The sequence below is a fragment of the Talpa occidentalis genome, unplaced genomic scaffold (genome assembly GCF_014898055.3).
Source record: "Talpa occidentalis isolate TD23 unplaced genomic scaffold, MPIMG_talOcc4v2.1 talOcc4.10, whole genome shotgun sequence".
NCBI lineage: Eukaryota > Metazoa > Chordata > Mammalia > Eulipotyphla > Talpidae > Talpa > Talpa occidentalis.
This window is the reverse complement of record NW_023600993.1, coordinates 98,813,573-98,837,628: the sequence shown is the minus strand read 5'-3', so window position 1 is coordinate 98,837,628 and position 24,056 is coordinate 98,813,573. Positions and strand designations below refer to the sequence as shown.

Genomic DNA, 24,056 nt, shown 5'->3' with positions numbered 1-24,056 from the left:
AAATAACTCGCATTCAAGGTTTATATTAGTTTCCATAATTAGACCTTTTTGTTTGATCAAAGTTCAGGCTTAGTTTTTAGTGTTTGTTCCCTTCTCTCTTGACTTATTTTTTAACATGGAAAACAATAAATAGTGCCAGAAAATAAACTTACTCAAAAAGATACATTCAGAAGCGTCACCACGTGCTCTCTCCCCGGGCCCTCCTGCTTGCTGTGGGCCACTGACCTCATTCGTTTCCTACTTGTGTATCTTTTTTTTTTTTTTTTTTTTTTTGTGGCACCCTCGCCGGTGGCTGGGGATCGCCTCGCAGCCCAGCGCTCAACCGCTGCGCCACCAGGGGAGGCCCTTGTGTATCTCTTTTGCAAAAAATGACCTTAGAAACACGTGTGTCTACTTGTGTATACACGTGTGCACGCTCCTTTTTTACACGGAAAAGTTGGGGTACCATATACATTCTTGTGCAGTTGGCTTTTTTCACTTACCGGGTTCAGCGTCACGATCAGTGTTCAGAGGTTTCCTCCTCCTTCCTTGCAGATGTGTAGCAGCCGGTGTTTCATAAGCTCGGTGGTGGCCGGAGGCTCAGAGCAAACATTCAACTTGAACTCCTTGTGCTCCGATTATTTCTGGGCTTATCGGGGCCAACTTCCTTTCTGCTAGTGGGGTCAGTGGGCCCCACTAAAGACAGGCCAGCCTGTCAGCCTGGGTGGGGGGCGGTCAGGAGAGGGCGGGAGGAAGGAGCGGCTCCCTACCCGCGCCTGGCGGTTCTGGCCGCGTGAGACCCAGGAACACGAACGCGCTTGAAAGACAGAAGAAGGGAAGAAAACCCTCCAGGGTCATTACCGTGTCCTTGGGTGGATGCACACGCCCTCATTTAAGGGGCTCCTCCTCTCCCCGTTGCCGAGTTTCCCGGGGGCCGTGTGCTGACCAGTGTGTCTCACAGCTGGAAGTGAATGTCTGTCACGCTTTCACGCAGTCTTTCCCTCTCGAACAGGTCGCCCGGGAGAGCGGCCCCCCCCACATGAAGAGCTTTGTGACCAGGGTGTCCGTTGGGGAGTTTGTGGGGGAAGGTGAAGGGAAGAGCAAGAAGATCTCAAAGAAGAATGCTGCTATAGCCGTGCTGGAGGAGCTGAGGAAGTTGCCCCCGCTGCCTGCAGTCGAGCGAGTCAAGCCCAGAATGAAAAAGAAAACGAAGCCCATCGTCAGGGTGAGAACCCGCGCGCGACGGGGGCGCGAGGGGCTTTTGTTTCCCAACTGCGGTTCGAGGGGGCTGTTTGCTGACTCCAGTAAAAGGCGTCGGGAGCTGATGCCAAGTCCTGGGCCCGGCAGACCCACGGCCCCCACCCACAGAGGGCACAGGAGTCTGTGTGGAGACTGCCGCGGGCGCTGGGCTCTGTTCTCCTGTGACTGTTGGTACAGCTTCCCCTGCCGCAGGAGGCGGGCTTTCCGCTTTCCTTCTGCGAAGCAGTAAAACCATGTTCATGTAGAAACGTGAGTGTGCGTTTGCAGGGTTTTTTGGTTTTTTTTTTTTTGGCTTAATATATCCTAGAAATCACTTGTGAAAGGGCCACTACAGAGTAACCGGGATGCTTAGGTTCTTCCCCTGTGGCCTCAGCTTGAGTTGGTTTTTTTTTTTTTTTGTTACTGGGTTGTGAGTCGCCGTTGAGAAAGCAGGCAACACGGCTTGTGGAAATTTTAGGAATCGTGTTCTGTGGTTTTTCTCCTTTATTCATTGTCACATTAGAAATTTATTTTTAAAGTAGACATGACAACAGTTGACTGTTCATAGTAAAATGTTGTTGGTTTGCTAAGACCTTAAAATCACCTCAGTGCAATCACAGAAAATCATCATGTATATTTTAATTTAAAAAGGGTTTCAAAAAGATTTGCTTAATTTCTGAGCCATTACGTCAGCGTAAAAATAATATCCTGTCACGTCCTGAGCTCTGAATTGGCAAGGTTCTTCTTGTGACTAACATGGCTTCTACATTAATTGTTCCTGACAACAGAGTAGCCCAGAATACGGCCAGGGGATGAACCCGATTAGCAGACTGGCCCAGATCCAGCAAGCAAAAAAGGACAAGGAGCCAGAGTACATGCTCCTCACAGAGCGAGGCCTCCCACGCCGCCGGGAGTTTGTCATGCAGGTGGGTCATGTGTCGTGGGCGGCCCTTCTCGGAGTGCCGGTTCTCTGGGCCTTCCTCAGGAGGCTGGTCCCGGGGTAGCAGAGGGATGGCTGTGCCAGCAGACAGCTGCTGGGGCATAACGCATGTGTTCAGAAGGATGATGGGGTGCTGGAATTGTGGGTGAATTCTTTTCTTCATGACATTGTATATTCTTTTCCGAAGATAAATTTTATAAATGATAATAAAGGATCTGATCTGTTCCTGCTCTTTCAGTCCTTCTGTCACATCTGGAGTCCATAGTTGGCTCTTCTCAGATTGGAATGGACAGAGTGTTTTTCCTTGGGCTTAGCATATTAAATAGTTGCTCACTCGGGCATCATCATTGTGATTTGAATTTAATAGTGTTTCTTGGTGAAAAGCAGAATACCTAATTCTTGCAGAGCACCTTACAACGTGTAAAGCACATCGCTTAGTAGTGTGTCCTGCCTACCCAGCCAGAGGCAGCGAGCAGTGAGCCCGCCGTCCTGCTGAGAGGGGACCAGCGACTTGCCCAAGACCAGCGGCTGGTGGCCCGTCACAGACTGGACAGAGCTTCCCTCTCTGTTCTGTGATGTGGGGCTCTGGGTTTTGGTCTGTGGTTAAGACCAGCTTGGGAAGGGATTGTAAGTGGTGGTGTTTGCTAGAAAGTTCAACAGCCACCTCTTAGGGAAGGTGTGAGTGTGTGGGTGTTTGTACTCTACACATATGCATGTGTAATTACCAGTTTTTCTGATAGAAAGGACATGTAACACAATTTACATATAAAACATATAAATTTCATGCAACTGGAACACCACTGTGACTAGCAGCAGTGATAGCCGGCGCTGTAACAACCGTGTCATAAAGATCGGTGTCCAGTGCAGCAAAGAAATTGCTTTGACACTGACAGATGAGTCTAGTTCTAATACACTTTTTCACATTAACAAGTAAGAAAGAAGAAAGTAAAATAACAAAAACATGTTGGAACTTCACTCATTTGTTAACCATCTGAGTAACTTCTCTGCTAAATCAGGTAATTTACGAAAACTGTATCAAGTCTAGAACAGACCGCTGGCAAAATAGCTTAGTCCTTGATATGTAGTATTTGTCAATTTCTTCATGTAGATACTCCTACCTTGGCCATCTGAGTGACCCCTCTGCTCCCAGAATGGGATGAGAAGTGCGGCAGACACCATTGGGTGACAGACACAACAGATGGAGAGAATCTCAAAAGCATAGAAAACTGCAGTGTGGTCGTATTAGGAAGTGATGAGCTTTCAGTATTCATTACTTCTATTAAAACTATTCAATTACAAACTTATGTAATTTAGTGTTTAAATAATTGTCACCTTTAACAGTAACCAGCCTAATTCCTGACTATTTAATAATTGACCCCGACAGGCTGGTGCGAGCCAGCTCCCAGCACTTCTGGCCGCCGCTGGGTTCTTTGCTCAGCACATCAGTTGCCAACTGGTCTTCACTTGCAAGGTTTGAGTGCTCCACTGAGTCCTGACTTCTCTATGCAGGTGAAGGTGGGAAACCACACCGCAGAAGGAGCTGGCACCAATAAGAAGGTGGCTAAACGCAATGCAGCGGAGAACATGCTGGAGATCCTTGGTTTCAAAGTCCCACAGGCTCAGCCCGCCAAACCAGCCCTCAAGTCAGAGGAGAAGGTGACTGCTTGGGGCTCTGTGTCCTTGCTCTCTAATGGCAAGATGACCTCCTCGCCTCATCCTAGGGGACTCTGGCACTTCCAGGGCAAGCTTCAGGGCAAGGATTCATCCTCCTGGCATAAAGCCGCCCTGCTGAGCAGCGTCTTACCATTTGGACCATTATAATGTGGTCAGAAGGGGACGTGCATGTCCATGGCTCCAAGCATGGCTCTGGGTTAAGTCCTTATTGTTTCAGTATCTTTGTGGTCTGGGTGCTTTGCTGGAGGGCAGCTTGCTCCTCTCCATTAGCAGGAAGAGGGGTGACTGGGCTGGAAATCCGGGAGCGTGTGGTTCTGTCACGTGCTCTCAGAAGGCGCCGCCTGCAGACCACCAGGCCTTGTCTCGCAGGTGCAGAGCAGGCTTTGGTCTTTCTGGCGTCTAAGACTGTGTGATTCTAGAGTCAGGTCCAAAACCATAGTTTAGATTTGGGATTTCTTTAACAAACACAAGATAAAAGTAATCCCCTAGTGAGAATTTTTATTTTGCCAAATTTATTTATTTTTAAGATTTATTTATGCATACAAGAATTGGGGTACAGGCCAGAGTTGTTGGGGGTGAGAGGATTCACCAGAGACAGATTGGGGAACAGAACAGGCAGACTGACTGAAATACGCTGCTGAGGGGAGCAGCGGGCGAGTCAGGAGAGGTCTGCTGTGCCATGTGGGTAGCTCCCTGGCTGGGGATCGAACTTGTGCTTCAGTGGCTGTGGACAGCTTCTAAAGTTGCGTCTCAACCCCTTGCGCCACCAGGGAGGCCCTATTTTGCCAAATTTAGACTTTCACTGAAGCAGTGAAAGTCCTGACATTGTTTCCAGTCACCAAAGGGTCCTGTCAGGAGAAACTTGAAAATACCAGAACTGATTCTCGCCTGCCAGTCCAGTCAGCAGTGAGAAGAGACATCAGCCGTGGCCATGTAGTTAATAACCAGGGCCCTGCACGGTCGTCAGATAATCTGCATGGATCCTGGACTTGGCTTTTGGGTTTTTCATTCCAAAGTCTCCCAGCACATTCATAAGCATCCTTGCCTTCTCAGAAAGGAGACCGCTTGTTGACAAAATTTCTATCTGGTAACACTTTCCCCAAGTCTTTTGGAAATGTCGCCTTATCTTTTAATTGGACATTAACTCCAGGAAATGTAATTTGATTTTTTTTTTTAAAAGATTGATTTATTTATGCAACAAGAGCTGGGATATAGGCTAGAAGTGTGGGGTGGGGGTGGGGGGGGATGAGAGGATTCACCAGAGACAGAGTGGGGAGCAGAACAGGCAGACTGACCGAAATACACTGCTGAGGGGAGCAGCGGGTGAGACAGGAGAGGTCTGCTGCGCCATGCGGGTTTCTCTCTGGTCGGGGATCGAACTCGTGCTGCAGAGGCTGCAGATAGTTTCATGGTGCTGAGACTTAACCTCTTGCACCACCAGAGAGGCCCAATCTAAAAGCTGCTTTGCCCACCTTGCCGGGCTCTGCCCCCTGTCACCTTCTGGCTCTTCTGGTGAGACATGCCTCTCTTCTGTCAGGTGCTCTGTGGGGAGGGAGTGGCACGCCACGATGGCCTCGGCAGACAGTGGGCAGGCTTTGCAGCAGGGCCTCTTGTTGATTGCCTCGCCTTTTCATATTCTAGAAACTTACAAAACCAAAGGTTGATGTTGGGTGGAGTAGTGTAGCACAGTATTAGACAGCAGAAATTAATTTTAAACAGCTTGATGCTCATGGTCTTCTTTTTTTTTTTTTTCTTTTTTTTTAAAGACACCAGTAAAGAAATCAGGGGATGGAAGAAAAGTAACATTTTTTGAACCTGGCTCTGGGGATGAAAATGGGACTAGTAAGTGTGATGTTAACATTGTCTTACTCTTAAGTGATTTGAGAGTTGCATGGCTCCTGGTGCCTGCAGGTTGCAGCAAATGTCAGCGGGCCTTGCTGCTGACGTGCTGCTACACGTGCTTAGGGCGGGCCAGAGTGGGGCGCACGTCTTCCCAGCAGCGCCTGTGCACCCGTGTTGACATGTCTCTGTCCCTCCCTAGGCAATAAAGAGGATGAGTTTAGGATGCCTTATCTTAGTCATCAGCAGCTGCCTGCTGGAATTCTTCCCATGGTGCCCGAGGTCGCCCAGGCCGTAGGAGTCAGTCAAGGACATCACACCAAAGATTTTGCCAGGGTAGCTCCGAATCCTGCCAAGGCCACGGTAACTGCCATGATAGCCCGTGAATTGTTGTATGGGGGCACCTCGCCCACAGCCGAGACCATTTTAAAGAGTAACATCTCTTCAGGCCACGTACCCCATGGACCTCTCACAAGACCCTCTGAGCAGTTGGACTATCTTTCCAGAGTTCAGGGGTTCCAGGTAACGTTCGGCACGGGTGGTGTGGGCTGTACTGCGGCAGAGGCCTCATCTTCGGGTTTCTCAGATAATGAGCTTAGTGCCTGTTTTTTAAACAAGTGTCTAGGGGGTTGAGTGAGGAGAGCCTGATAAGAGGGTGGTTTTGAGGAGGGTGGTAAGCTGTGGAGATGGTTACAAGTCTGTATAGCAATCAGAGAAAATACTTGTTCTTCGATAATAAAAATTTAAAACCCCACGTCAGCCATAACAGTCTCTAATCGAGTGGTAGTTACCAATTTAGACTTGGGTGAGAACAGTGCTGACCCTCTCATCCAGGCAGGAAAGGATGTGGTTTCTTCTGGGCCAAGGTTTTTAAGTAGACATCTAGGTTCCTGGAAGGTTCTGGACGCTGGGCGCCTGTAGAGCACGGTGCCCCTCAGCGGCAGGCCAGCCCACTCTGGCTGAGCAGAAGTGACTGTGGGTGGAGCCGGTGGGGTCCTCTCGGGCTGAGATGGGGAGAGAGGTCACCTTCCTGGGTGCTGGGCCCAGCGCTGCGGTCCCGAGCCGCGATCGTCCGCGCCCCTTCTCCAGCCTTGCCTCTGACTTTTCTCTCCCCCCCTTTTAGGTTGAATACAAAGACTTTCCTAAGAACAACAAGAATGAGTTTGTATCTCTTATAAATTGCTCCCCTCAGCCCCCTCTGATCAGCCACGGCATCGGGAAGGACGTGGAGTCCTGCCATGACATGGTAGGTTCCTCGGCCCTCGCGCGGGGCCCGGCTCCGGCTGCTGCTGCTCGGAGTGATGGCAAGGGTTTGCCCGTAGACTTGAGACCAGCTGATTAGCTTAGATTTCACATTTCTGAACTTTTTTCCCTGAAGACTTTGTCTTAGCTTCATTTTATTGGTTTCTCGTTATGTTTATTAAATAATAATGTAACAGCTTTAACCATCCCTTCCCCATGCTGGCCGGGGGTGTGGACTTGACTCCTGGAACCCCCCAGACACTGTACTCAGTTCATCTCTTTCCAGCACAAGGGCTGCAGGCCCAAGTTCTGGCAGCTGTAGAAAACCACTTATTTTGGTATTTTGTTCAGTTGAAATTACTGTAAGAAATACTAAATCTGAGAAAAGAAATGGGGTGAACCGTGGTATATTCACCTGGTGGAACATGATGTGTAACGTGGCCATGGAATTTACGTTTCTAGAGACGGGTATTCCGGCGTGGAAGCGTGGTAGGCTTTAGTCTAAAGCAGGATATAAAATTCCAGGTTTTGGTGACCAGGTTAAAAATACTAGGAGTTATATGAAAAAAAATGACCAGGCGACTCCGTGAGATAACCGTGGGTGTTTTTTTTATTTGTATTTGAAGCTAAAAGGGCTGTGGGGAAAAGGGCTCCTAGCAGTCAAACAGGAGGAAGTTTCGGGGCAGCAGGAGACTCCCAGCCTCCCCTCGGCATCCCGTGCTGTGTCCTGAGCTGGGGTTGAGGTTTGACTTTTCTTTCCCTCCCCGCTAGGCTGCGTTGAACATTTTAAAGTTACTGTCTGAGTTGGACCAACAAAGCACAGAGATGCCAAGGACAGGAAACGGACCAACGTCTGTGTGAGTGAATCGGCTTCCACGGCAAGGCCATTCTCTTCCTCTCGCGTGTCAGAGTCAGTCTGTCTGCTCAGCTCGGCAGCGAGACGCTCCCGGTGTCATTCCTGTCCCGGGCACAGCGCTCTCTCCTCTCTGCGCCGGGAGTCAGGAGCCCGCTGGCGGGTCTTGGCAGTGGAGTGAGGACCCGCCTCCTGCGGTCCGCGTCCTCCCCGCCCCGAGATCCTTTTTCGTGCACCTTCCTTGCGTTTTCTTGTAAAAATATTCAGAGATTTCTCTCCTTTCTCCTGCAGAGGTAGCATGCGCAGTTTCTCCTCCTCGCGTTTCCCATGGGACCTTAGGCCCTGGGAAACCTCAGGCCAGCTATCGGGCGCTCGGTCCTGTCCTCTTTGGACTCCTCAGCGTGTGCTCGTTTCATTTTTAACAGGGGCTTAAATTCTCTTAATATTGCAAAACTGGTGTCATTTTCATTTTTTTTTTCCTTCCTTCCTTAAAGGTGTGGGAGGTGCTGAACCTTTTTTGCCCAGGAACCATTGTAAAGTCCCAACATATATACTGAAAATCCTGAAACTGCTTTGAGAATTTGGAATTTCTTGATACCTCCAGTGGGCCGAGACGTGCTGGGTAAAGACCTGGAGACAGCAGTGGTGACGAAGGTGGGCGCGCAAGGAGGCGGCTGCGGCCACTTGTGCCGAGGTTTGTCCCCACACGGCAGCAGCTGCAGGAAGAGGCGGGCCCGCCACGCGGCCGAGGCTCGTCGGGAACACCAGCACGTGCACACCGCAGGTGCCTCGGGGCCTGGGCTTTGGGTTTTTCTGTCTGCGTGAAAACAGCACGGATCTTTTTTCCAACTGGCTCATCAAACGATTTGGGACAAACCCTGGACACCCACGCTGGAGAGCCTTAGACCGGCCCGTGCTGACAGCACCAGATAATCAAATGCTTCCTGCTCAGCGCAAGCCGACCTTCCTAGAGCGCCGCGGCCACCGCCTCCCGAGTACCCCACCATCACCACTGCTTTCTCTTCCACCAGATACGTATTCTTAGTTTTATGATTTTCTTTTGATTGAAATGACACTATACAAATTTTCATTTGAGAGTTTCTCAATTGTATCTAGTTACATAGTTTAGAAACTTGTCTGAGACTGACTTTTTCAGTAATCTAACGGGCAGAGGTCATACCCGTGTGTCTGTGGTTAGATGTTTTTATTTCATTGGACTAACCCAGGACCATTTCAGTGATGCAGTTGTGTGCCCCTGGTTTAGCTGAAAGAGTCCTGGACTTCTCAGAAACCTTGATGAAGTCTCCCACTGTTGTATAAATTGGACAGTTTAGGAATTTTAAAATTTAAATGATCAGTTACTTTTCTATTTCACTTTTTGTTAAAGCAACAGAACTTAAGTGAGCTTTGGTCTTTGTTTTGAAGTGACAGAAGTGATGATGTGCGTATACACACGGCTCTCGAGGACACCGCTGTCACTGCACGGCGGGGCGTGAGCTCCATGTAGTGCATCTGAAACCAGATCGGTTTTCCTTGAGCGCTTTTTATACTGTTGATTCCATCCCCAAGCAGGACTGAAAAAAATGACCATGTTTCACTCAAAGCGTTGCTGTTCGACGTGCACAGCCGGCGCTGCGTCCTGTCCGGGTAGAGCACACGGTAGCCTTGCCAGCCACTTAAGTTCTGCTTCCATTTTCATTGTTTACCCTGGAATTTTTTCTCCCCGTGGAATGTAAGTAAAAAGAGTTTGTCACCAAATAAATGGTAATACTAATTTTTTTTTGTTAATTTATTCTCAAATGCCACTACTGCTAGGTTGGTCCCCTCCCAACCTGCCCCCTCTTTTTTATTTAAAGAGAGCAAAACATGCTTATGATTCCACCCGGGTGAGATTGATTTGAAGTAACTTTATATGAAACCCTTGATCAATAAACAATACTAATGAATTCTTGGTCCTGTTGAGCAGTAACTAAAGGAGGGAAGCTGGCAGGGCACAGAAGCATGCCATGGGGGGCACCGGGGCCAAGGGAGATGCCTCTCGTCTGAACCTGAGTGTTCCCTGAGGGAGAGACGCTTCTCAACACTGCGAGTCTCTTCGCTCGGCTCAGGTGCTCTCGCACGTGGAGGAAAGGTGAGGTGTCGCGTCCTAGCCTGGCTGACGAGCAGGCTGGCGATGCTGATTTAGAGGAAGCTCATGAAGGTGGTTCACATAAAACCAGCCTGTGGCCTGGAGCATCAGAATAACCGAAAGGGACCAGAGGGTTACGGGAAAATGCTAAGAGGCGGGCAGGAGTCCAGCATCGCAGGGAAGAGCAGCAGTGCAAAGACATTCCCTCTCCCAGCCCTAGGTTCAGCCGTGTCGCCAAGGCTGTCCGCGCCCCGTGATGGATAGGGAACCAGTCTGCGTGCTCGGTGCTCGGCACCTCTCAGCTGTTTGTAGGTTCCCTGACAGCTAGGGAGTGTGTGTGGTGTGTGTGTGTAACTCGTAAGTATTTCCTTTATACTCACAGCCCCTGCATCCCCAGGCTCGCCCTAGAAGGCTTTCCTCATTGTTTTCAGCACTTTCTACAATGTTGAGACCAGATCTCCTGGGCTCCCCAGCCCTCTCCTAAGCGTGTCCAGGGCTGTTTCCCTTCCTCCTGCCTCAGCTCAGCCGAGGTCCTCCGCGCTGGGGCGGGAAGATGGGAAAGGCCCGACAAAAGCCTCAGAAATAACTCACAGCTTCCAGGTGACTGACAGTTGGTCCTCGTGGACAGCACTTCGAAACTGGGAAATCCCCTCTTTATCATGCAGGGTTTTATTATGAAGGTTTCCAAGTTTCTTTGCTAAGAGGTTTTTTGAAGTGAATAGTTGTCTGACTTCTTTGGAAAGATGCCCAGGTGGGGTGTCCTGGAGGCCTGTGTGCTCCTGCAGCCACTTCACTTCTGGGAAGGCCTGTAGCTGCCTTCTCCTGCAGACGGGCTCTCAGCCTGCAGTGCCCTGCTCCCTGTCTCGGGAGACTTGGGAGCGCTGCCCAGGAGCTGGGAGTCTGCACTAAGTTTTTATCCCAACAGTTTAAGAGTTGTAAGAACTTTTGAGCCAAACCTACGTACTTCAGTCCTTGGGACAATGTATGTGGTCCCGGTTTCTAGACTGCTGGCTGACAGGGAAGCAGGTGGGAAGGCAGCTGAGGCAGGACTGAAACCAAGGTCTGTTTGTTTTAGCCCCCTGGCGCTTTGGGGAGGGGTGCCCATGGTTGGGGGTGGATGGGCTCCATCGCCCCACAGCCAGTGAGGCAGCAGAATGTCATGACTGGTCAAGTTCTCTTACCACAAGCAGATATCTGAGTCAAGGTGATTTCCCCATAGCTGTGGCATTGTCTCTAGAAGAGCTGACTGAACCAGTGGTGTGGAAAAAGCTGTCGCTTCAGAATCTAGAATTCTTCCACAGCTGAGCCAATGTGTGGCTTTTCAGGGCAAATGCCCATTGACAGCTGCCTGGCCCCGAGATCTGTTACATCATTGGCGGGCAGGGCGCGGCTGCCAGAGATGAGCCACTGTCATCTGTGACTTGAGGGCTTACCTGTCAGTGCGCCCTGGGAAACATGCAGCTTGAAATGTCCACATCCAGATGTGATGGATTGGTCAAGCAGTTCAAGTTGCCAGTGCGGCAGGAAGAAGTGAGCTGGTTTTCTTCCATGGGCTTTTGAAGAAGTGGATGTTTGTCTTCGGGGCAGGGGGTAACTCGGGTGGGGTGGGGTGGGGTGGGGTGGGTTACGAGAGGCTGAGCTGCTCTTGGGATCTGTCCGTGTGGACTGCAGGTGAGAGACCTGCTGATTGTTAAAACAGTTTCCCGATCGGCCTTTGTAACTTACATGGCAGTCCAGTCTTCCTCAGCAAAAACTGTACATAGGAGATTTGTACTGGTTGGCGTAATAATCCACGTTGGGTGGACTTCCTTTGGACACTGTTGGATGAATATTCGTCAAAACCGCTTTTGATTTTAAATCCTTACCAGGCTGCACCAACAACAGTAAAGCAGTCTTTGTATCGTGGCAGTTTTTTTTAAATTTAAAAGTAAAGAATTTATAAGCGTAGCCATCATTTGCCCCTCCTTCACTTGCAGTTTTTTCAGAATGCTGAGATGTGGGGGGTGTGGTGCAGCTACAGGGTCCGCCACACCCCTTCTGCCCCGGCTGTCCTCGACTGTTCCCCTTAGTCCGCAGTAGCAGCAGCAGCGGGGCGGGTCTCTGTTGACATCGGTGGTGTTGACTGGGTCAGTGCTTGGTCTGATGCTGTGACGTAATCCTTTGTCGCTTCTTCAGACTGCTGTGCTGTATGTAGCATCTGCCTCCTTAATCATGGATGTGCTCTGGCGGCCAGAAGGCCTTGCCAGAATCCAACACAGAAGTCTCTGGTCTTGGTTTTGCTGTGCAAACACTGTAATCCCCAGGATGTGTCTACCCTGCTGAGTGTGTCTCACCTAGAAAATTGCTGGGAATGTGCTGGATTGGGGGATGCTCTTGGACATTCTCCTCTAAATTGCTGGGGGATTCACGAACAGATGCAGTATAAACGTGGGGGACGTCTGAAGCACATTCTGGCTAAGAAGGCAGGCCATGCGCTGCCTTCCCACACCCAAGGGCCACCCTGCTTTTTGGCATTGTGACTGCATTTGGCAAGTGAGGCCCCAGAGTGTGTGTTGGCGGCCAGTTTGTCACCTGAATGACCCAAGGTGGTTTGACATCTTTGTCACTGTCCCTGGAAGCCTGCGTGAGCAACAGCATGGGGGATTCTACAAGGGTGAGGCTTCTGCGCTGGGAAGTGCAAACCATAAACACATCTCGGGAAGGGTCAAAATTCTATATTGTAAATCGGTAAGTATTTCCAGTTGGCAGAGGAGGAATCAGAGCCAACGCCAACCGGGTGGAGGCCTGCACGAGAGCAATGCCCAGTGCAAACAGGAACAGCAGGTGAGTGAGTGAAGCCTGGCTGTGGCGGAAGGTAAGCTCGGGGGTCCACCCTGACTTCAGTCACTTCCTTAGAGATCGCTCAGGCTTTTTGCCTCCCTGAGTCTCAGTTTCTCTCTCTGTAAATTGGAAAAGACACGGACCTCACAGGGTAAGACAGTGCATGTAAGGGGCTTCTCGGCGTGTCCACTGCTGTAAACACTAAATACCGTCTGTTCTTCCCACTCAGATGCTTGGAAATCTGTTACTCCGAGTTTGCTTTTCTAATCCCGCTCAGGATGGCCGGTGGAGAGGAATCTGCCGAATTCCCAGATGGAGACTGCTCTCTGGGATGCAGATTCCAGGGGTCTCCCAGGAAAACGTGTGTAGACATTGCCTGAGGCCTGTGGCTCCTGCAGAGCCTACCTGTCATAGGTGTCTCTGGGCTGCCACCCTCTTCTTTGCGATCCCTTCTTCATTTTGAGGCCGTAAAACTTTAGATCGCTGTTCCCGAAACTTCACTGTCATGGTTCTTGTGCTGTATATGTTTGCCTTTTTTGACTCACTTTAGCTTCTGTGTACCCTAAGTCATGGTTCACCAAACTGAGCAGTGAGCATTGGGATACCTGGGGAGCTGTGATTAAGGTTGCCAGGTTCTATTTGCAGCTTCTGAAGCAGCAGGTCTGGGGTTCAAGAGCATTTCCAGTAAGGTCCTGGATGACGCTGATGGTACTTTGAGAATCAGCCATAACCTTAAGCATTAAAATCCATGAAACTGCTACAGTTTTTTCCTGATAAGAAACATTAACCATAAATGATAGGCAGCCTACAAATCCTTTGGGTCAGGCTTACCCATAAATGCTGCTGAAGGCTAAATGGAGGGCAGCTTTGCCGCTTTCAGACACACCTCTGGCAGCTCTGCAACAGTGTTCCAGCGTCCCGTTGGGGGCATGGGGGAGCTTCGGAACAGTGCTGTGTGGTAGGAAAAGGGCAGAGCTTAAGGGTGGGATAGTTCTAAGGCTAGGGGTTCAGAATGCCCACCCTGCGGTGGTCACCTTAATTTGTTGCCCCCACCTTGCTTCTCCTTGAGAAGCTTGGGCAGCCTCCCTGACAGGCCTGGGTGCTCAGCGGGCTCCAGCCTGAGATTTACAGTCTCCCCAGAGGTGTCCGGAGGGGACTGTCCAGCCTTCCAGCCTGGCAGGACCCCTCTGGGTGCCAGGTTTCTCTTCTACCTGCCCTCAGACCCACTTGGAGACAGATCAAGATCTGTCTTCTTACCTGACACTGCTGCAGAAACCCGTGCTCTTGGGCGCCGTGGTCACTGCCCACTAAACTCAGGTTGACCCTTTACGCTTACAAGAAGTGCGCCGTCTTTCCAGGGCGAGGTAAGTAAGACTCTTTCCTCGTTTTGCTTCCCACTTCTCCGGTGGGTCTTTTGGTATCTGCTCTCCTTGAAAGTAAGTGGAGATTCTTTTTCACATGGATAGTGAGTAGCTGCCACACTGGCAAGCTTTTCTCACTTCATCCAATTTGCAAGGGAGGAAACCCAGAAGCAGGGAAGCGACTTCATGCGGTTTGTGACAGCCTTTCCCACGGAAGGTGGATGGGGGTCTGTGCGCCCGAACCCGTTCCTGACTGTCAGGGGTTCTCAGCTCACGCGGAGAGCACAATGGAAACTTGTTCACGAAGGTCCTTTACTCTTCCAAGCAGCCGTCCTACTGAGCACACCCCAGGGTGGATTTGAGGGGGAGTCTTGCTACCACACCGGGGCCATCAAGTTTCTTGGACAAAGAGCAAAAGCAAGAGAAAGCTGGACTTGGTTACAAAGCAGATGCTCGGTGTTTCTGAAACAACAAAAGGTCACAGGGACAGAGGAGGAACTGTGGCAGCGAAAACGCTATTGTCAGCAAAGACTTCACAGTTGCCCTTACTGAATGGAGACTGGTTTCCTACCTTTGCCAAGCCCTGGCTTGCACGGTGCCTGAGCCCTGTATTCCAGAAGTTAGGCTGCCTGGGTTTGAAGCTCAGTTGCACCTAGCGCTAGGACCAGGGCAGTCCCTACATTTTTAGGAGTAAGGATGTGGCCCTGCCAGATTCTCAGACCAAAGACACCATCAGGTCTCCAGCTCCTGTGGACAGTGGGACAGGGAGGCCTGACTAGGAGCGCTGGCATCTGCCCGAGTTTACACTGGCACACAGGAGTCAACAAGCTATAAAGCACCTCAGAAAAGAGTGGAAGGCATGCCGTGCAACACAGAATGAAAAAGCTGATAAACTCCAAGGAAAGGTTACCAGAAAGGGGCCAAATATAACACAAGCTAAAATGGGGCCTGGCTTGAGCAACTGAAGGCATATGAGGAAAACTAATCCACCCGACCCCACTGACTCTCATGAACACTCTCTTGAGTGGAGCAAAAGCTAAGACATCGACCTGGAGAAGAGGGAATGTAATCTCTCTATACTGTGGGGCCCAGCATGGAGCACACTTCTTTTTTAAAATTTATTTTTATGTATACAAGAGCTGGGGTACAGGCCAGAGGCACGGGAGGGTGAGAGGATTCACCAGAGACAGAGCAGGGAGCAGAACAGGCAGACTAACGAAATACGCTGTTGAGGGGAGCAGCGGGCAAGTCAGGAGAGGTCTGCCCACCATGTGGGAATCTCCCTGGCCAGCCAGGAATCGAACCAGCACTGCAGAGGCTGTGGACAGCTTCACAGCATGGCGCTCAACCCGCTGCGCCACCGGGGAGCCCTGAAACACTATTTACAGCATCAAAACTCAGGTATTTTACCAGGTCTCACCTTTTAAGAGGGACCTACAGAGAAGGCGCAGGAAACGGGACTACCCGTACAGAATGAGTGACTGTGCAAAATGAGGATAAAGCTGGCAAGTTAAAGCAGTGGAGGCATCCTTGTCATTATAGAGAATTGTAGAGACAGTGGCCAGAACTGATGGAACAAGAGTTAAAGATAAAAAGCAGCACAGAATATTACTTTTTAACAAAAACAAAAAACCAACCAACAAAAACCTAGCAGGGTAAAAACAGTATGAACTAAATTCTTATTTTTCATAGCAGGGAGTTAAGAGACGTCTTTAAGGCTGATGTATCAAGAAGATGAAGCACGCTAAAGGCAGTACTAACTGAGAGCTTTTGCTTCCAAGAGGGTAAGTAGGGATAGGGTAGAAATTCAGTGTTCAGTTATGTAAGCCCTGCATAGTATCAGACTCTCTGGCACATGCTAAAATGACTATGCCCCAAAAGGAGAGAAATGAAATACCATTTTCACCCATCAAAAGAAATGATGCATAGTGTGGGTCAGGGGGGTACTATTCAAACTGGCATAACCTTCACACAAAATAGGAATTGGCCTAGAACTCCCACTTTCAGGAAAAAAAAAAGATACAGATTAATGTATATGGTTGTTCATCTTACAAAAATAAGACTCCACATGTCCAGCAATGATTGTTATAATTATATATTAATATTTGATATCAAAATAAGCTATATAGCACTAGAAATGTTTGTACCAAATGTTAAAAAGTATTTTTAAAAGCATATATAAATTAATTGTACACACAGAATGATCTTGATTTTGTTAAGGGGGGGATGAACCACAACGTCTGAAGAAAATAGGAATATGGACGACTTTTAAATTTTTCTAACAAAGAAAACAGCTAATCATAAACAAGTTAAAAATCACGTTTCTCAGAAGGAACAACCTTTGCAATGAATGACATTTCTCCTGTCTCAGAGTGCCCTGGGGTGAGTATCGCCCTCTCTATAAGACCTTCCCCCCGACCATGGCAGGCATGTTGGGGAGCCAGGGCAGTGTTCAAACGGCCCTGTACCCAACACTGCCTCCCAGCCAAGCACCCTTCCCGCAGTGGGTCAAACAGCACTTTAGTCTTCCAACCATCCTGAAGTTATTCTCATTTTCCCAGAGGAAATAAAAGTGTACAGGTCATTGCAACAGTTAGTGGAACTGTCATTCAAACTCAGGTTGACCTGCTATCAAAGCGTGAGCCTAGTTCCTCAGCACAAAGAATTAACATTGTTACTATGGAGGAAGAGCTACCACAACACTTCAGTTTATCAAGCTCTTAAAAGATGACGAAATAAGAAACCTCAGTTTAAAGCATTTAAAAAGTTAAGAATATTAGTGAACTCTATTCAGGGCGAGATAGTAAAGTGTTCCAGTCTGCCTGTCCAGAACATGTAGAAAGCATATTTGTGAATCCAAACCATCTTATATTTAAATGTTTTAGTTAAGGATGGAAAAAATGCAGAACGTGCTCATTCTTCCGAGTGTAAGATGCTGAAAGAGGCTCCTCCAGAACAGTAACTACTGTGCCTTTACTGAACTCACCAACTGCTTGAGCAAGAGCCGATACTCTAAACTATCTGAACATCAATCGAAAACCATCAACACCCATTCTGTTTTCTAATTCAGACTTTACACCTATGTTAAAATATTCATTTATAGTTTAAAAACAAATTCCAGTATCTCAATATCCTCTGCCAATGACCATGATTCAATGCTCCCATTACTATGTTAAAAAAAAAAAAAAAAGCAGCCCTAAAGGTGAGATTGATGCATACACACATAAGTTGGAACTTCAAAAACACTACAAAAAAACCTGAGATATAAACAAAGTGTACCTCTTAATTCAGATAGCCCGTTTTTTCAGTCCCCAAAAATGAATGCCACAGAACTCCAGGCCACAGGAGGATGTCACTGCAGGCAACCTTTGTTCTTCCTTGCCCTTTGAATTCTAAGATGCCAAGGTTCAAAAAGTTACAGGTAACCTCTGATCTGCAGAGAAGAAAGTTACTATGAAAGACAGCAAGCACCCACGCCGTCCAAAGTGCTGCCTACAGCCTCGTGGAACCAGGCACAACATTTCTCCCCACACCACACAGAGAGCCGCGCACCCATGCTGCCACTTAGAAACTGGCATAAAAAATTCTAGTTAGCCCCACACCTGTACTAACATTCTTTTCTGTTATTAGAAAGACCAATCTAAGTTGAACTATTTAGAAATTAGGATAATATCAAGTCATGGAGGGGGAAAATTACAGAGCATCAAAAACCTGTCCTTAAGATGATCTTAGGTACATACTTTAGGACTTCTTTTTATTGCTGATAAACAGATTTAAAACTATGTGCATTTCTTGGCAAGTTATACAAGTGATTCACACTTATTCACATTTCCAATAAAAGCTAAAGGACAAAAATACAAAGAACAAGAGAAACACAAAGGCAACAGTCTCGAAACAGAAGAATTTAGTAACAAAAAGTCTCCACAGTCAACGTCCATCAAAATCTTAAAATTATGCCAACAGTGCAAATGCAGAACTCAAATCAATGTCCTACACCAAACTATTAATACTTGTCCCTTGAAGGTGCAAACTGGAAGTTGCCCATTTAAATGTATGATCACATAAACCACCTAATTTGCTCAAGGTTCAGCTTAAAGCAACATTTAATAATCTTTACAAGATGGGATTTGTGACAAGTTCAATAAGAAAACTTGCTTGGTTTGAACGCTGCTGTGCTCAGAAGTCTGTGTAATTTCCTCGGAAACCATCCTGGGCTTAAGTGAGTGAAAACACAGTTCAGAGCAGAGTCACGCTGGCCGCCTGCAGGTAGCCCTGGAGGTACTGTAGCGCTTCTGCATTGAGGCTGGTGCTCACCATGGAGGGAACCTGCAAGATACAGAAATACACTGGCTACTGGGGAGCCCGGCCTAAGGAATCCCCAAGGGACTCAAATGTCCCTTCAAAAATGGACCCATGTAAAGAGTTACTACTGTCTGGTGTGACAGTGGTACCCCAAAAGCCAATGTATGTGTGTTTTTAAAGTCGTGACCAATTACTATTCAATTTATATATGGGTGGAATAACATTGTCACAGACTTGCTCTAAAATTTTTCACCAAAGGGTGGGAGTGGGTAAGGATAGAACAAGATTGGCAGAGTTTACTGGTAACTGTTTAAAGTGAGGAGATACAGGTTCATTTTCCCATAATAAATGAAAAATAGAAAATTTATCAGGTAGTATGTCTTACAAGACTCCATAATAGGTGCTAATTCAACTATATAACCATTAAATTTATTACACGATTCATTAATTTCTGAGTATACTACAGTTAAAATGTAGGCATTTCCTTTAAGGATTATTTCAACCTGGGAAAGACTGATTGTAAGGTTTTTTTGATCTTAAAATCATTCATTTAAAGTTTTTTGTAGCACATCAACAGGGGAAAAGGGACCCACCATTTTTTATTAAAGTCAAGCTCTAACTGTACCTCTGGATATTTTTGACCAAAGGAACAAAGCACCAGAACTACTACCAAGACTCCTGCCATTCCATAAACTAGGTTTCCCTCAATCACAGAAGTTTGTTAATAAAACAGTTACCCTTCCTGGACAGGCGGTAGACAGTTTGTGAAGTGACTGTGCTAGGTGTATTTTGGGGTTGTTCACCATCTGACCCACAGGATCATGCTCTTTTTTCCCTGCAAATGCCAACTGTGAGAAGGCAGTCTGGTATCCTGGTGTATCTTCTATGTCAATAAAATGTTCTTCATCAGGAATGGTATCATCTTCAGGTAACTCAAAAAGGCCAATCAGAGACTGTAATAAAGGAGTCCTGTATTGGAAGAAAGCAAGACCACAGTCTAAAGTAAATACTTTGCAGACTGCAAAATAACCAATTCTTCAGAAATAATATTGTAGATACATACTCCCAAAAAGTAGCAGGAATGGGTACCATTGTTATCCCTAGCCAAAAACCATGCTTCCATTCTGTCCCACAGCACCCCAATTTCTCTTTTGAAAACTACTCTGTGGCCAGAGCTCTCAAGTTGGCTGTTTTATATAGACCTAGAGGGCCTTTTGACTTAAGTCAAACTCAGGAGACTCAATGTTGTCACTCAGAAGAAATAAGCTTCAAGGTGAATCAGATCACTCTGGAAAAGGCTGGCTGAGTAAAAGCCCTAGTAAGGAAGAGCAAGAGTGTCAGATAGTGAGCACAAGCATGCAAGATCTGCTTTTTTATGGACTCAATTCCTCCTCTTAATACTTAAGCCAGTTAGGTTGAGTGTCATGAAATAGACTAGGGACTGTCAGCAGACTCTGAGACCTATGAATTTCCTGTCAAACAGTTAAGAAAGACAATGTCTCCAGGCCCATAAGGATCCACAAGTTATGTCCTGGATCTGATGATTGCTGTGGAAATGCAGAAAAGTCCTGGTGCTCAAGAGAACAAGCTTGGCTAACTTCGGTCATGAAGGAAGGACCCTGCAACTTCCAAAAACCTTAGCCAGAGTACTCACCACAGCTTGGTATACTCGGTGTCCATCATCGGGGGACATTCTGTTAGTAATTTGGTTATGCCAACTGCACAAATCTTTTTCTCTACATTTCCAGATACTTTCTGAATTTCAGGAATAATGATCTTTTCCAAAACCATTCCAAACATTCTATTAATCAAAGCAAAATAAATCTACTCAATATTACATGTCTGTTACTATAATTAAACAATGAAATGGTTAGATGCTTTTTATTCGATGACATCTTAAAAGTATAAAATACAAAATAGTAAGTTTGCTATTTTTGGTTAACTAAATGGAAAAGATAACTACAGTAACATCAAAACTCTACCCTGTGGCAAATGGGCCCCCTTTGTGAATGCTGCTTACGCCTACCATCACGCAGAATCTTGACAGCCATTTTTTTTTGTTTTTCAAAAAATTACTTGAATATTTAGGAATTAGAAGAGCAAGGAAAAAAACTAAGCTTGCATCTCAACATCCAGCAGTAACTAGTTTTTAATATCCTTAGGTTACAAATATCCCAATTTTCCATATTTTATGACTTACATGTGTTAATGGCTATATTTTAAAAACGACTTGATCAATAACCTTTCTTGTTGCTGACATCCTAGAAGTAAAGTTTCCCATGGTTCTAAATGACATAGATGTCTCAGTTTATAAATGTTTTAAACTGTAAATAGTGGGTGTGAAAGAGTATTGATATTTTAATGCTCTAAAGAGTGTTCATTTTTTGTCCTGGCTTATTTCATGATCAATGCATAAAGCTGATTTCCTTGTACTAGTTTTCTAGCTAATTCATTTTTTTTTTTTTTACTAACTTTATTTTTTTTTTAAAGACTTATTTTTATTTATTTATACAAGCACTGGGTACAGTCAGAAGCGAGGGAGGGTGAGAGAATTCACCAGAGCCAGAGCGGGGAGCAGAGCAGGCAGAAGGACTGAAGTGCACTGCTGAGGGGAGCAGCGGGCGGCAGGAGAGGTCTGCGCACCATGTGGGACCCTCCTCCGGTGGCCGGGGAGCAGCCAGGGATTGAACCGGCGCTGCAGAGGCTGTGGGCAGCTTCGCAACCCAGCGCTCAACCGCTGCACCACCAGGGAGGCCCCTCTAGCTAATTCATTTTTTACACCTTGGTTAATCTAGAATTTTCTGGATATAATACAGAGACAGGGATCTAACTTCAATTTTTTTCTCCGAAGACTTGTCCTTTATCATTCTATATCCTTCCTTTCCCTATTAGATGGGAAATGCTACCTAATCACATTCTTTGTGTATCTGTGTGTGTGTGTGTATTTATATATAAATGTATTAAAAGTCAAAATCAAAGTTTTATTGATTCAAACTTTTCTCATTTGAAAAATCCCTTTGCTGGCCTTAACAAAGTCAGGTTCCTGGAGACACACTGGCCAACAACACAGAACATGAGCTGCAGGGATGCCAGGAGGCCGAGAAATTCTGGGAATCGGGGAATTTTGCAGTATTTTCTTCTTTACATTTCAACATCTCAAGATTCATTTGAAAACCACAAAGTTAACTATTATTGTACCAAGAACCATGAAATCATCTATAAAACAGATACTGGTTTGTGCTTAAATACATCACATTTTTTGCTTCTAAAAATAAAATAAAAGCAAACTTACTTTGGTTGTATACCATCGAATATTTCTTGTAACGCTAGTGCCCCATATTTTATGCAATACAAATTAATAAAGACTAAGAAACCTGTTGAAGAAGATGCAGAATGTCAATAGTGAGGACCTGCTGCACTCTAATGATTTAGTGCAAGTGCATCAAGTGAAATTCATGGAACTGTTAAAACCCAGTGACTGGCTTTGGTATCACACCTTGCCTTCTAACTTCTGCCTTTAGAGTATAGACATATGAGGGCTTTACATAGAGCCCCTCAGATTTGTATTCCTTTATAATTTTCTATTTAAATTGTTTTGATATTCAAACTTACAAAGTATCCTTTGTTTTTTCTCAAATTTTATTGGTTTGCCAATTGCTTATATGGCTGTAATCAAGGGTCGACTTCCCACCTTTGCATGTGCACGTGCTTCCCTCCCCCACACCAAAGCCCAGCGCCAAGGCCTCTGCCCTTCCTCTCCCCCCCCTTCCCTCTGCTAGTCAGTCTATTTTTTCCAGAGTCCAATAATTATTTTTGCTGTGCTTTTGCCAGACAAATTGACCTTTGAAACACATTGTGTTTGAAAATGATCTAGGGTTTGGAGAACATTTCAAAATACAGTACTTGACATGTAAAGTTTACAACTTGATAAAAAAAAAAATTTATATATAATCATAAAGTCTGAAAGTTTCAGTTACTTCATTTCTTTAGGAATGATTTTACTTACTCTTGATAAACTTTGTTGTTTTGGAATTCTGAAGTCTTTGGAATAGCAGAATGAAGATTTGCTTCCTGTATTGGTCAACTGACTCACTGAATAGGATAAAAGCAACAATATAAAGTCAGCATTTTCCTAAATACCTAACAGAATCCTTTATTAAGTGTACAGTGAGGCTGTATTATACTCACGGAGGCATATGCTCTATTATACTGTTTAGAAGATAAAAGCCTTGGTGGTCATTGGCTTTGGATGCAATCAGCTTCTGGAAGACACCTAATAATCCAGGCTACAACAAATTAGATAAAATAATAATAATCAGCTAAAGAGGCAAGGATTAAATGTTCCAAAAGTTAAAAAAGGTTCATGCTGTAAAAATCCAATTAGCATTTTCTCCTTAGTTATTATTTCTCAAGTGTAGAGATAGGGCCTCCCAGGTGGCACAAAGGGTTGAGACACAACTAATGAAGCTATCTGCAGCCACTGCAGCATGAGTTCGATCCCCGGTCAGGGAGCTACCCACATGGCGCAGACCTCTCCTGACTCGCCCACTGCTCCCCTCAGCAGTGTATTTCAGTCAATCTACCTGTTCTGTTCCCCACTCTGTCTCTGGTGAATCCTCTCACCTTCCACACCTCTGGCCTGTACCCCAGTTCTTGTATGCATAAATAAATAAATCTTCAAAGAAAAAAAGTATAGAGATAAAAATTCCACCATAATAAGGCCTTGAAGTGCTTGAAATTAATCTGGCTCTTGAATTTTCATTTTCCACTATAAGATAAAAAACTAAATCACACCCGATTCTAATAAAATGTTAACATTTCCTACTGATTACTTCCCATTTAGTAGAGAATCTTCCCTAGTTTTTCTTTCAGCTACCATAGAAAATGACTCACAATTTTGTCAGCTGCAGCATTTGCTATTGTATTTGAACCACGTTCCAAGAATGCTTGAAGAAGCCTCACTAGAGCAGGGATATTGCCTGTTCTTTCCCAAAGCACTGGCTGAAGGAGATGAGGAAATAAGGCCATGTAGGAAGACGGGATATCATTTTTGTGTGTTTCCAGAAGCAAAGACATCACTTGAAAGACGTATGGAATAAATTCTGTTGACAAAAGCAAAAACAGAGCTGCCAGCTTTAGAATGACTGGCTATGACATGAAAATCACATTATCTCTTAGGCTACATTTTGTGGTAACTTTGATATACATACTTCATTTGAAAGAAAATAACTTCCTTTAACTTACCTTGCACATCATTCTGTAAAATTTCAGTGAACACCAGAAACAAAGCCTCCTCAAAATTTACAACAGCAGCAGGGTTAGCTTTGCAAGTTATCCTTATAGATAAACATATGGCTTCAAACATGTAGTGATTAAAGTGAGGTTTGCTTGGGTTCTGAAATTTAAACAAATGAATTACTCTCCAAGTGACTATGTTAACATCTAAAACACACCTCACCCTTTCAAAACATGTTAAGAGCTGTCATCTTTTTAAAATCAGTATTAAGGAAAAAAGTAGCCATTATACTGAAAAGTCTGTACATTTGTTAAAATTTTACACTGACTTTTAAATTCAGAAAATAATACTTGCTAGTGCAAGTATTATAGTGTTTGGATTTCTCTTCAAAAGTCAAGGCCTACTATGAAAAATGTACTCCAATCCTAGGAAGGTGACTGCAC

General features: G+C 46.0%; 2 protein-coding genes across 14 annotated transcripts in view; one reads left to right on the top strand and one right to left on the bottom strand.

Annotated features, from left to right (window-relative positions):
• The window catches only part of STAU1 (staufen double-stranded RNA binding protein 1), a 75,099-nt gene extending 63,621 nt beyond the window's left edge, over positions 1 to 11,478 (top strand). For 11 of the 13 annotated variants that reach the window (XM_054698141.1, XM_037500104.2, XM_037500078.2 and 8 more), the window contains 8 exons: positions 974 to 1,204; positions 2,007 to 2,144; positions 3,668 to 3,814; positions 5,599 to 5,674; positions 5,874 to 6,193; positions 6,795 to 6,917; positions 7,685 to 7,770; positions 8,261 to 11,478. In XM_054698141.1, coding sequence (XP_054554116.1) covers positions 974 to 1,204; positions 2,007 to 2,144; positions 3,668 to 3,814; positions 5,599 to 5,674; positions 5,874 to 6,193; positions 6,795 to 6,917; positions 7,685 to 7,770; positions 8,261 to 8,276 — 1,137 coding nt within the window. In that variant the 3' untranslated portion in view covers positions 8,277 to 11,478. The remainder of the gene's footprint in view (positions 1 to 973; positions 1,205 to 2,006; positions 2,145 to 3,667; positions 3,815 to 5,598; positions 5,675 to 5,873; positions 6,194 to 6,794; positions 6,918 to 7,684; positions 7,771 to 8,260) is intronic. The other 2 variants (XM_037500070.2, XM_037500033.2) reach the window with 1 other exon arrangement.
• Positions 11,479 to 17,803: 6,325 nt separating this feature from the next.
• CSE1L (chromosome segregation 1 like) overlaps positions 17,804 to 24,056 on the bottom strand; it is a 39,070-nt gene continuing 32,817 nt past the window's right edge. The window contains exons 18-25 of the mRNA XM_037500013.2: positions 23,622 to 23,772; positions 23,271 to 23,479; positions 22,566 to 22,663; positions 22,384 to 22,469; positions 21,670 to 21,751; positions 20,032 to 20,178; positions 19,115 to 19,346; positions 17,804 to 18,401 (exon numbers count right to left, since the gene is read on the bottom strand). Of these exons, the coding sequence (XP_037355910.1) occupies positions 18,312 to 18,401; positions 19,115 to 19,346; positions 20,032 to 20,178; positions 21,670 to 21,751; positions 22,384 to 22,469; positions 22,566 to 22,663; positions 23,271 to 23,479; positions 23,622 to 23,772 (1,095 nt within the window). The 3' untranslated portion in view covers positions 17,804 to 18,311. The remainder of the gene's footprint in view (positions 18,402 to 19,114; positions 19,347 to 20,031; positions 20,179 to 21,669; positions 21,752 to 22,383; positions 22,470 to 22,565; positions 22,664 to 23,270; positions 23,480 to 23,621; positions 23,773 to 24,056) is intronic.